Source organism: Idiotropiscis lumnitzeri, chromosome 9 (assembly GCF_059441095.1).
Source record: "Idiotropiscis lumnitzeri isolate Australia: NSW breed Sydney's pygmy pipehorse chromosome 9, RoL_Ilum_1.0, whole genome shotgun sequence".
Classification (NCBI taxonomy): Eukaryota; Metazoa; Chordata; class Actinopteri; order Syngnathiformes; family Syngnathidae; genus Idiotropiscis; species Idiotropiscis lumnitzeri.
The window spans coordinates 5,401,580-5,415,325 of record NC_142399.1 but is presented as its reverse complement, the minus strand read 5'-3'; the positions used below and the strand labels follow the sequence as shown (position 1 = coordinate 5,415,325).

Here is a 13,746-nt window from a genome sequence, read left to right as displayed (position 1 = left end):
GGTTTCAAACAAGCGGGTGTCAAGCCCTGGTTATGGTTTCGAGAGAGGTGTAGAACTTTAAATTGGGGTTTCAAGCCTCGGTTGGGTCTTGAAGGTACGGTTTCAAGACTGTCTTTATGGTTTGGATAGGTGGAGGGTGGCTTTGCTGTTGATATTACAGATCCTGAACAGCACACAATGTACAGACTTGCGTTTTTTACATAAGAGATAACTTCCATTGGAACGTGCGCAATTTTTTTATTTTTTTTTTGAAACGCCGGCATTCATTTTGCTTCTATTATTAAAATGTAGTGAGTGCCAAAAGAAGTGGACTCAATAAAAAAAACTAACATTAATACAGATATTGCTCTCCAGTTTGAGTGAGATTAAAGTCATTATTGTTTTATTTCCGCCGCCAAGCGAGCACTTATGATTTGATTGTCCTTTAATGGCTGCTTATTGAGCGGAGGGATGAAAAAAAAAAAAAAACCGACCAATTTATGGTTGCAAAGTAGGATTTCAGAGTTGGGTTTTAAGCCTGGTTTTGGGTTTTAATTGAGGGTCAAACCTGTTTCGAGACAGAATTAGGGTTGCCAATTGGAATGTTAAGAAAGGGTTAGGGTTTCAAATTAGGATTTTGAACCAGTGTTAGGGTTTTTAAACATGGGTTAGAGTTTCCCAATTCAGGTCAGGTTTCAAACACCTTTCAAATTTGGATATGAATCCTGATTTAGGGTTTTGAGAAAGCATAAGGATTCCAAATTGGGGTTTATAGATAGAGGTAGGGTTTCAAAGCCAGGGTTAGGGTTTCAGTGAACAATTACGGTTTCAAGATAGGAATAGGGTTTCAAGTTAGGGTTAGGCATTCAAATTGGGTTTTCAATTTGGAGTGTCAAATCAGGTTTTGAATTTCAGAATCTTGTTTAAATCCATGTTTAGCTTTTAAGATGGTTGTCAAACCAAGGTTAGGGTTTGAAATTAGGGTTTCAAGCTAGGGTTAGGACTTCACTTTCTGGAATCCCGGGTTATGTCTAGAAGTTGGGGTTTTAAAGCTGGATTAGGGTTTGAAATCAGGCTTTCGAGTGACCCTACGAAAATGAAGGTTATTTCTGTCGCTGATCCCGCCTGCAGGTTTGACACTTCCAAAACGTCAACTGCACTGGAGCTCATAAAGGAAACCTGCTTGGAGTTCCAAAAAGTATTGGTCCATTTTCACTCACTCCATACACACGCACACCCACGCACAAACCCACACACACACACACACACCATATTGTGCCACTGGGGTAAACGTGTCATCTCTGCGACTGAGGCTTTTTGTTTTGCGTTTGATTTGTGTGCCGTGCCGAAACAGATGTAATAATCACACTGAACATCTGTCTCTGGTGTGTTGTGTTGTTGTGTTGGAGGAGGAGGATATGCAAAGCCCTGCACTTGGCGCCATTATATTTGTGTGTGTGTGTGTGTGTGTGATTGTGAGTGTGTGTATAGTGTGAGACTTTTTCAAGAGATGAGCTTTTATTGCTTCATAAATCCGTGACTAGAGGCTGGCTGGAGGACTGTGTGTATGTGTGTTTGTGTGCTTTGGCTGGTAAAACAACACAAAGCCAAATGTCAGTATGAGACTCAATTCTGATCACTAAAACCTGTGAATTATTGTCGTTTGCGAATTGACCATCCAGAGCCAACATGCTCGCTGCCCAGATGTCAGCAGTCCAACGACATCATCATTTTGACAAGCTTAAAACAAACAAATATTTCCGACTTCTCTGTAGCGTTACAATAGGATGTAAGGATAGGTAAGTAAATCATACATAGATGCGGGTAAAATATAATTTAAATTCAGCTTCATTAGATGTAAAGTTTTGGTCAATATCGAATTGTATGAATTTTAAAACAGCCTGAAGAAAAAAAAAAACCTGGGTGGTCTGAGATTGGAACCCTGTGGGACACCACAAAATGCCAAAAGTAGTCCAAATAGTGTTAAATTCTATTCACTTTTTCTTTATTTTTTTACATTTTCCAAGTTAATCTGTGATAAATGTATCATTTATTGCTTCAGAAATTCACAAGTTGCTGCGCTCTGCTAACTTTCGGCTAGTGGTTGGTTATTCGAGTGTTGATCATGTGACTGTCATTGATGCCATGCGTAAAGAGTTTAAAAGAAGGAATATGAATTAGTCACATAAAACCAATGGTATCTGCGAACGTAACTTTCTACGAAAATGAAAAGTCCCGGGACCAGTTAGTGTTCAAATTTCATCAGTATATTTAAATGCGACAGAAAAATGAAATAAATTGTCCTTGTTTAAAGTAAACATCCATTACAAATATGGTATGTCGCTTCACAATTCCCATTGGACAGTTGTAATGTGCTTGTTGCTAATTGCTCGAGTTAATAAAAAAAAACAAATTGGTAAAATGATGTCTGCGAATGGAGCCCTTTGGGACACCACAAACTGCCAAGAAGATGAAAAGTATCAGGACCAAAGTGGATTCAAATCTACAAATTCAAAGATTTATTTTTAGATTAATGTTACCTAGTAGTTTCAAGATAAGATGTTAAGATGTTGAAACTTTAAATCCATCAAAGGACTTACATACGACCATCCTTAATACTGCCAGAAGAAAATGCTAATTGCTAAAATGAAATCAGTGCGGTCTAAGAATAGAGCCCCGGGGGATGCCGCAAACTGCCATGAAGATAAAATGTTTCATGACCAAAGAGTGTTTAATCTCCCCGATAATGTTCGATTGTGATTTAATTTGTTTTACTCCTTTTTTTTTCAAGAAGTCCTGTCGTGTTGAAATCGCACAAGCGGAAAAAGACTTTCAAGGTTTAACGAGCCTCAAATGTAGCTTCAGAATTCCCCGCAGACTGACGTACAGCTGTCTTCTCCGATAAACGAGCTATCCTCACACTCAGCGAGCGATTGGTCGTGTCTTATCTAATTAGGCCATAGGTGCTACAGTTTGTCCCTAAATGCCGTTTAGCGCGTCGATTGCGCCCAGCGTCGCCAATTCGCCATCTATTTCACGCCGCCAATCATGCAACGTGACTTTGATGCAGGCGTCTTATGGCGATAACAAACCTGTGGTTGCCAATCTAAAAATAGCGCGCTAACCTCGTTTCCTGCCTTCATTCCCCAAGATGTATTTTTTAAGGTGACAGCTATAATGTACGCTGATGATTTAACAACATCAAATTAGGATTTGAATGTTGGTTTAATGCTGCGTTGCTTTTAAACGGAATTCTATATTTGGTGTTATGTGCTTTTCACTTTGCAGATGTGAGTGTTGGGGGGGCGGGGCTGCAAAAACAGACGGTTGTCGGAAGATAACTTTTCCTCTAGTTGTCAAACTGTATCTGTGACAGAGATGCTCACCAACGACATTAATGGGAATCTGTGTGAATTAGAAATCATTTTGTCTCCAAGATTGAAGCGTCCTCTCCAGAGAGCGTGGAGAAAAAGATGCCAACAAGAAAAGTACATCTTTGAAAAAGTGTCTGTTACTTCCGCACCAGATCCATTTTACAGAATTCTGTCAGATGCTCAACTTGTGCTTTCGAAATAATAACGGATAACGTACTACAATGCATACCATAAATGTGATGCAAATTTTGTCATTATCAATATATATATATATATATATATATATATATATATATATATATATATATATATATATATATATATATATATAAAATAAGATAAAATAAAAAAATAAAATAAAATAAAATAATATATATATAATAAAATAAAATACAAAATTATAAATATATATATATATATATATATATATATATATTTATTTTTTTATTTTTTTTTTTGTGTGTACAGTATACCTCTATTGTATGGATGGTGGTTTAATATGGTGTATTTATATTTATATTATATTTATTTTCATTGCAAAAAAAAAAATTATAGTTGTTTTACCACCCTGGATGAAATTGCTCATGTAGCCTTCCTAAACAAATAATATAAACATAATTTTCCTTATAAATGAGCAAAAGTCTACGTCCCAAATGTGAAAATTGTATAACATTTCATCAAAAGTTAACTTGCGGTAGCAAATAGTAAAAAAAAAAAAAAAAAAAAAAACAGAGCATTGCTGTCTGTTTCCTTATGACGGCAGATTTCCAGATCTCGTTGATTGTTCGAACGGAATGTTGTGGCTGTTGGCTCGATATTAATGTTAATAACATAAAAAACCAGTGTTGCATTCAACCAATTTGTGTTTCTTTTTGTCGCACAAACTAATTGAATGTTTACAAATGTCATTCTTGATTATTCTCAGATTGTTTTTTTTTTTCCCCTCCCCACGCCCCCCCCAAAGTGGCAATCCATTAAGCAGGCGCGAGAACACATTAAAAGGGAGCTGGAGAACATCATGTCAAGAAACGAAAGGGAAAGCGTTGTACTCTGCCTTTCTCCTGTTGACGTATTACTTGGGAGGTGGGAAAGAAAAAGCACAATTGTGGAAGTGCGAGGATCTATAAGGATTATTTGGCGCTGACACATGAATACATCACCGCCTCGGTGAAGCGAGAAACTCTGCTTGTTGGGAGATCATGCTGAACTCTTTTGGTCTTCATCTTTTATTTGCCATTTCAAAATGATTTATTAAGTTTGTAAATTAAATGAATTATTAAGTCGCTCTCTGTAGAGATATTTTGGCCCACTATTTTTTTGCAGAATCGCTTTAATCCAGCAACACTGGAGGGTTTTCAGGTTTTCATTTTGTATTTTTTAAGCAATTTACTTCAGATTGACGTCTGAAGCTCATAGCCGAATAATCTTCCCCGGGATTTTCTCGTAAAGAGCAGCATTGTTGGTTCCATCACTAAGAACATGTGATCCAGGTCCTGAGGAGCATAGCAGCCCCACTCCATCACACTACTACCACCTTTTTTGACTGCTGGCATCATGTTCTTTTTCTGAAATAACATTACATTGACACATATTTTTCCAAATTTGATTTTGTCAGTCCAAAGAATATTCTCTCAAAAGTCTTTGGTATCATTCAAATGTGTTTTGCAAAAGTAAGAAACACCTTTTTAGTAAGCAAGGGGTTTTGTCACGGATGTCATTTTTGCTCAATATCTTCTTTACTGTCGAGTCATGAACGTAATTTTTTTTTGGGATCATGGCATTTTTATTGCATCTTTTTGAGATCTTTTGGCTAATTTCATTTTGTCAGACTGGTTCTACTTGGGTGATTTCATGAATAAACAGAACTGGATGTGACCAGGCTTAGATATAGTCAGTGAAAATGAACAGAAAAGTGAAATTGATGATAATTATGGCAAGTACATTTTCCACAGGTCACTTTGAATATATATTTTTTTACCTTTAATAAATCAAATAACCATTTAAAACTGTATTTAATTTTTTCTTGGGTTATCTGTAAATTTATTGGATAATCTTCAAAATGAAAGTGTGGAAACTTGCAAAAAACATTTTTAAAAAGTTCATCATTGCTCTGTATTGTATATAAATGCACATTTTCCAGAAAAGCAACTTTGGTGTACACTTTTGCTTTTCATTTCAACAAAAGGAAGCTCAGGGATTGGCGAATGGAGGCCGGGGGGCATAGGAAGGCGAAGGTGGAGGATGCATATGACGAGAAGCGAAGCCAGTGCCAGGAAGGGGATGGAACTGAGAGAAGAGAAGGAGGCGTTACAGTACGACGGGTAGGGAGAATAGGACGAGAGGAGCCTTGCTCTCGCCGATAAGCTGGCATCAAAGCGCCACTGGCCGGCACATCAAAAGACTTGGCACGTCCTTTGAGACGACCTCTTTAAGGTATCGCGCGTCTGGTCCGCTGGGAGCCACTATCCACGATAAGAGGACAGCGGCTCCACGGGTCACGTGACCAACGTTTGATACAGGCCATGTGGTCAAAGAGTTCTTTTACCGCCCTTACTGCTACTTATTGACTCATTTATTACCATTGACGGCTAAAGACGTCCGAGATCCTTTTTTTTTTTCTTTTTTTTACTCACCTGGTAGTGAATGAGTTCATATTGCTCAGTGAAACTGATTCCAATTTTCCAAATATTTTGAGAGGAAAACTTTCTCTTTGACGGACACCTCTGAAATTGGCCAATAACGGTCTTTCATTAAATTCTCAAACGCCGCTGCATTTGCATTTGATATAATCACTGTAATATTTCTCCCAAATTACACCTGAAGGCTTCTATTTATAATTTGACCATTGTTTTTGTTTTTTTTGTACGTGTGATTTTATTAATGGTAGCATAAAATGTGCAGATGGTTCGCTCATTGCTCTCTGAAAGAACCTATTACCATATTCATTTATCAATGAATAATGTGACTTGGAGCTCACAAAGGGACTCAAATTAGTCGTGTCAATCTTTCATCTCCTCCTCCTGCAGGAGCCCGGTGGTGACTAAAGAGAAAGAAGTGACTCCGATATTAGCCGCGTTGTTTGATTTATTGTATTTGAAAAATAAACGAAGAGCGTGTTGTGTTTTTCGAGATGCTGCGGGGAGAGTCTTTGGCAGGCAATTAAAGACCCGTGGGTTCGTTTTCCATGTTTTATGAGGAAAATACGAGCAGGCGGCCAAGTTGGACATCCTGGAATTAGAAAGATTGTTTTTGAGCGGTGGGGGGAGGTTTTGATATCCCCCCTCGGCCAAACATCAGCCCGTTTGCCGGGTTTTAAGCCATTTGCTGTGTCAACACAAGCAAATGGTGTACATTTCCTGTACAGAGAGAAATAACAGCTCGGAACGACGATTATTTGGATAAATTGGTCCGCCGCATTCGGGTCTCGTGTGCAGACAGCTGCAGAATAGAAAGGAAATAAATGAAAGCTGCGAGTGGCGATGAACGATGAACCCTCTTTTTCATGGTGAATCCTCCAAGTGATCATCAAACTTTTGAAGCAATGCTCAGCCTACATTAGATGGCCTTGTCATAAAACTTTGCAATATAGCGTTGCCCATCTGGCTACCTGTTCCTGCTGAGGGCTCATTTAAGAGAATTCCCCGCTGGAATTTGCCAAAGTGCAGGATTGTGTATGAACGTTAGCACATCTGCCTCACCGTTCTGGAGTTGAGAGTTCAACTCCAGGTTCTGACCTGTCTGTGATGAAGCTTGCATATTCTCTCTGCGCTTTCTCTGGTACGCTGGCTTCCTTCCACATTCCAAACATGTGTTGGATTCATTGAAGACTCTAAATCAGGGCAAAGGGAGGGCGAGGGCAAATTAAGTGATGGAGAGAGCCGCAATTTTTCATCAGCACCACTGTGGGACCACAAATGGAGAATGCACTTCCTGACCGCATGTATGACAAAAAATGTTGTGTTAAATAATAATGGAAAAATACTTGCCTGTGCCTGTATTTTAACAAACCAATGTTATTATATTTAATTTTCGGTACATGTAAAAAAAAAAAAAAAGATCCGGCCTTCAACAACTAAGGATTTCAACAATCAAAATAACCAAATGCTGTTTTTTTTCCCTCAGTGCATAAAAAGCATAAAGAAATACCATTCAAGGACGGCACAAAACTGTTAAACAGTTCACAAAGTGCAAAAACTGGAAATTTTTTCACAAAAATCAATTCAAAATTGTTATTTTCTTTAGAACCTATTTTTGTCCTGCATGTCAATCCAGAACGGCACGAAAATATTCGGCTCTCTCACAGTTTAAGCAGGTGCAACAAAGCCATTTATGACCATGTATTTTGTGGTGATCAGTGAAAATGGGGCAAGGGCGAAATATTTGTAAGAAAATAATTAAATAAATATTGTTTATTCTGATTAAAAATGCACCCCCTGAAGCCAACTGCATCCCAATTCCAACAATGCAAACCAGGCAAATGAGCGAATAAATATGGAGTAGATATTAAATTACAATAATTCTATGAATAAACTCAACATAATTTCTGCTGTCCCCTTGTCTGCCTTGTTTGTCAATCAAACCAGCAACTGGGCATATGCTGCTGTTTTTAATTGTGAAAAATTGCTCCCCGGAATCCAAAAACTATTTAAACATTCAATTCATGGGAGTCATGATGGAGCCCGGTGAATTCTGCCTAGCAACAAGTCGTCGGCATGTAAATCTCATGGTGATGACCATCTTGATTACTTTATTGAACGATAAAACTAGCACAGGGACGTGATGCTTGTCTTTTGGAGGTAAAGGAACGAGTGCGCTGGGCGTCAAAAGGACATGGTCAGTCGGCAAATGTAGGTAAGCTCAGTTCACGCCGTACTTTCCGTCTTTCATTGATTTTTTTTATTTTTTTTTTTTTATATTAAAGGCCAACAAATGTTTTTCTTGAAAACATTTATGGCAATTATGACTTCACCACTGATATGCCGTAGGAACGGCACTACGTATTTATACATCATAAATGACCCAAAAAATATCTCCCAACTCAATAAACTCTTAAGTTAAGGCACTTGTAAGTCAAGGTAGCACTTTGTTGACGTTAACGAGAAAACATCAGTTCTCGGATATTTTTATCATTTATCTCCTAAGAGCGTTGACCTCGTAAAGTAAGCCCCAAGTACGACATGTCCTATATCAAGTGTGGGCAAACTACGGCCCGGGGGCCACATGCGGCCCGTTAACGTTTTAATCCGGCCCGCCGAACTTGAAAAAAATTAAATGAATAAACCTTGTTCATGTTTTATTTTCTAAATACTGCGATGTGTCAAAGTCATATATTTTGTTGAAATGCTTTTGATCACTTTCATTTCAAATTAAATGTATTTTTTTTCTCCGATGAGGTGAGGTCACCAAAGTTTGCCCACCCCTACCAATCATGTTATCACCTATTAACGTCACACCGGAAAGCGTTTTTCACAAGGACGCCCTCAAAATTGAACGGTTCCCGCTCGTCACGACGCAACAGCCAAATCACGTCGGTGCGAGCGTTAACGTGACCGATGGTCTTTGGACCAGGCCGCTGCACGCCGGATGATGTAGTGGCGCTGCCCGCCGTGGGAAATGAGCTCATAAGTTAACCATGTAAAGAAGGCTGCGAAAACAGCATGCGCAAGTAATGAAAGCCATCAAACAATACGGCCCCGGCGAGGCTGTGGCGTCGCGTGTTGGCGTCGGCGAAATGGCCGCGGGACCGTTTTACAATATTCATCTTCTCATAATCTGACGGCGCGGTGACTGATCTCTCGACAGTGACTCTGTGGTGTGCGAGTGGCGATTATACGTTGAAACCGATGTTTGCATTCAGATGCTGCTTGTGGGAAAGCGAAGGGAGCGCGGCTCATTTTTCAGTCGAGGGTCTTTTGTTGTTGTTTTTCGTTGTTGTGTGTTTGCTCAGCCTGCAGGTCAATTGTGGAGATTTGGGAATTGTTTTTCGCACTCATTTTGAATGGCTTATTTTATTGTTTTGAGTCACTTCAAAAGTATTAGGACACCTACAGGCAGCAGTTATCTTTTTCATTCCTGCAGCCGTGTCTTGAAATTGCTTTGTTTCATTTAGTTGAAATTGCAAAATCAAATCACCCTTTTGGAAAATTCAGACTTTGAAGAAGAAGTTTTACGTAGCACATGAAATCTAGTTAGAATGTCTCGCAAAAGTAGACCCACCAAAAAGTCTCAAGGAGTCATACCCAAAAAGTAAAAGGAAGTCTACTAGTGGCCATTTTAGTTCATTTTGTGTTCAGGGTACTTTCACAAAAATGAATACTTTGACATTTCAGCAGCGGGAATCGTTCTTACTTCACAGCATAAGAATTTGGAGACGTCTATCACGAGTAGACACATGAATCTCAAGCAGCCATGATGAAACGTCAGAGGAAGTTTTCCATTTTGGTTCAAAGTGACCATTTCCAGAAAACTTTCAAAGGTGAACATGTATAGAATATTAAAAAAAAAAACAGTCCATGATTCCAATTTGTATAGATTTCTTTTTTTCCAGATTCCAGAAAATTAAGGCACATATACAGAAAGAAGAGATAGCACAGTATCAAATTATGATGCCTTAACATGAAATATGGAACACGAATAATTAATTTCCATAAAGGTAAAATCTTGTACATTACGTGAGAAATTTAAATATTTTGAGCCTTGATGTGATCAAGTGTAGCAATTTATACAGCTGATTATCCTTCGGTGTATGTTCCATATGTGCTTCCTCCCCTATAAATGTTAAGGCCCTGAAATAAAAAATAAAAAAAAGCGGCAATAAAAGTGAGTAAGAAAGCGAGTTGTCTGATTTACAGAGGTGGGCAGATTGGGTCACGTCCATAAATGAGTGAAATGGAGAAGCATAAACAAGGAATACAAGACAAGCCGCCACTGTCTTTTTGTGTGTGTCGATGCGTGCGTGTGCAGCACAAACAACACAACGCGTGTAAATCATCAATTGGGACTCGTCAAAGTGTGTTTATTCATGTCATGACCCACATATGCTCCCTAGAAAGGCCTCATCAAAAGCCTCATTGTCCTTCCTCCCGCCTCCCTCCAGCTCGCCTTGCCGGCTCGGTCTCTCTCGGGGTCTTTTTTATACGCCGATCTCCGCATTCTGAGACAGCCGCGCCGCCCCCTTTTTCCTATACCCGCGCCGTAAAGTGAAACCCTCTAACGGCGGGTCGGTGTCGAGCTTAGAGCGGCCGTCACTCAGCATGTGGACGCGCCACCGTCTTCATCAACGGTCACGCGGAGTTCAAGACGGCTTTGGTTAAAGACAAAAAGCGTGGCCATTTTTTTCCAGAGGAAATCAGAAAAAAATCTTATTATTCTACTTTATGTATGTATATATATATATATATATTCATTTTTTATAATTTATTCATTTATTCATTTTTTATAATTGATTTTTATTTAATTATTTTATTTAATTAAAACACATATTAATTAAATAAAATTATTGCTGTAAGCTGATTTTGTGAAAATATTTTGTTGAAGTTTGGTGATATTTTCAAACATAAAAAAAAAAATGTTCTCAGTCATTACGTCATCATATAAGTGAATAGTGAAAAAACATCGACATCTGGAAAGCTCTCCCCGAGACATTAAATTTGACTTATCTGACTTGATAGTGTTATTAGATGTTTGACTTTTTAGTATGTGAACTCTGATCCCAGACGATCTACTGAAGTTCAAATTTGATTGAAAGTATTGAGTAGATCTACCGACAATATTTCATTCAATTTTGGAGTCGATGTGATTAAAATTAAAATAATTATAATAATAATAACAATAGTAATAATAATAATAATAATAATAAAAACAATGCTTTTCTTGTTTGGCTTTTTTTTTTTTTTTTTTTTTTTTACATTGCTGTGACCTTTGACCTTCGTTTGATATGGTTCTTAAACCAAAGAGATTTATGGTGGGTATCCCATGTTTGGTGTTGATTAGTATGCACAAGAGAGCAAAAGGTGTCAAAAGGTTTGCTCCATGCTCTATTGGTTTTAGGTTTGGTACTAAAATCAGTTAATAGTGAGTTGTCTCTTCTTAAAGAAATTTAGCCAAACACCTCTTCCTCACCGCGAGCTCATTTGTCTCCATTCAGTCGAGCGATTACAATGATGCGCTCGCTGTTGTGTAGTGATCTTGCATTTCCTATTTTAATTCATCACTCTGATGCTTTTCTGACAAATTCTGTCCTCGCTTTTAACCATTGTTCCCGCGGCCTCTTTCGTAAATGCGCTCAGGAACGCTATTTATGCAGTGCGATGACTCACCCGAATTTCGAATGGATCCACGCAGGCGGTACGGGACTCATGCTGATTTGTCGGCGGTGTCACTGTCGCGGATGTGTTAATGGAAAGAACAAAAAAAAAAGGCAACCTGCCAATGTGGGATTGAATCAAGTTTCATTTTTTCTGTAATGGAAGTCAGCTGTGGCTTTAAAAAATAAAATTCCTCCCTCTCCCGGGCAGCCGGTAGCCATCATCAGCGTGACGTCCCACAGGGAGGCGCTCCAGAGAAAACACAAGGAGCCGGGGAAAAAAAGGGGAGGAATTCAAAGGCGGTGGGCCAGCATAAATGTAACGTTCTTGAGAAGAGAGAGAAAGAGGTCAGTCCAAGGACATTTTGAATGAGCAAGAGAAAATATTTAGACATTCACAAAAGGAAAATTTGCATTCCCATAAAAAATTGAACTTATCCGTTCAGAACCATTTTTTCCTACAGAATGAATCTTTTTTCCAGGGATGGTTTTATCAGTCTTAAATGTCAAACAAGTGCAAAAATATGTTTGCGGGTTTGCTTCTTAACTTGACTGACCGTAAAAGAAATTTATCAACCAGAACATTGCCGTGATCAGATCGTCAGTCTGGAGACGAGGTGTAGCAGCATGTGGCTCTCGTTTTGCGTGAAGGTTCCTTTTTTTTTTTTTCTTCTGAAAGCAGAACTTTACCGTTCACTTATATTTAACTTTCAAGTCAAAATTTCATCAGTTTGAACTTTTCATTTGCAAAGGGGGGAAAATTTTTATCAGAAAACTTTTGATCAGAAATAATTCATTTGGACTGTATTTAATAATGTGTTTATTTTAACATACAGCTGATCACAAATGGCCACTCCTCCACTAGATAGACAACTATTTCCTATTTTTTTTTTAAATTTTTAACAGTGTGAGGCTTAAGTGCACTAAATTACATATGATTGTAAGCCATTGAGGGTTGGGATGACTTTTGTTTTCAGCAGAAGGGATTAAAAAGGTTTCTTTTGACAAGCCTGTGGACACGATTTCAAGCCACTTAAAGCCATTTCAATTGACAAATTTTTTTTTTTCTACAACATTCTCATCCAATAAAATGAAAGATGAAGCTCCGGCGTCATTTTAAAAGCACCTCTAATGCATCCATTTGAGGTTAATGTAACGAGCGGTTTGCTCCAAGAGAAAGTGAAGTCTCAGTAAACAGTCAAAAACATCTTGAATTGCCTCAAAATGTTTTTTGTTTTTTTTTCTGGAGCCAGAACTGTTTCACGTTTCCCTCGTGCTCGGTCTTGGATGAGCACCCCCTGCTGCCCACGTGATGAATCTTCACGCCTGCGGGAACAGATGGCACGCTGGCTCAGACGTTTACCACCTCTGCTGCCGTCGTGTTTTCTCAAAGGTTTCGCTGCCTCTTCACAATCGTACACGGCATTCATGTGGCTTTGTTGACTCACGGGCCGCTAGCGCCTCCAACGCTGCTACCCTTCCATCACCGTCCCTCCGTCGTTATTCAGAAAATAATCGTCCTCCATTCCCGTCCGTTGTTGTCCTTTCAAAGCAGATAGATAGAAGATATTTCCTGACTCGCATTTTTGGTATTTCTGGTGGTGATGCAAATACTATATTGTCAAATTTGCCTAAATTCCAATACTCTGTTGTAATATTCTGACGACTCATGTTTTGAAATGCTTCCTTTGCCGGCATTCCCTACGCACACACGTGCAGACATACTCGCACACAGTCATATCACACATCTAAATAGCTAAAATGATGCCGTTTAACACTAATTGCGGGGCACATTAAGCGCTCGTCAGTTTTGCGGTCACATTTGGCACGGGTCGAGCCTTTCTCGTACTCTTTGAACCCGAGGGCCAAACGACTTGGATGTTCTTCTCCTGTGCCAGCTGCCTTCTTTGCCGCTTTCTCTCTTAATTAAAACTCACAGTAAAACCTCCTCCTGTTTGTTAGCAATAACGCTGCCCAGCTTCAGATGGAACCTACTTAAAATGCAAAGACGAGTCTTTTCTAGCTGTTATTGTCAGCAAATATTGTGTTTTAATGAAAAAAATAAATCCACCCTTTTTAACAACAGAT

General features: G+C 38.8%; 1 protein-coding gene across 5 annotated transcripts in view; it reads left to right on the top strand.

The window, feature by feature from the left end:
• The window catches only part of LOC148329963 (uncharacterized), a 269,796-nt gene that overhangs the window by 180,230 nt on the left and 75,820 nt on the right, over positions 1-13,746 (top strand). The window contains exon 5 of one of the 5 annotated variants that reach the window (XM_088304300.1): positions 12,912-12,988. The exons of 2 other annotated variants lie outside the window; for them this stretch is intronic. In XM_088304300.1, the coding sequence (XP_088160426.1) occupies positions 12,912-12,971 (60 nt within the window). In that variant the 3' untranslated portion in view covers positions 12,972-12,988. Of the gene's footprint in view, positions 1-4,317; positions 4,521-6,379; positions 6,406-12,911; positions 12,989-13,746 lie in introns of those variants that run through there. 2 more of the 5 variants (XM_088304303.1, XM_088304297.1) reach the window with 2 other exon arrangements.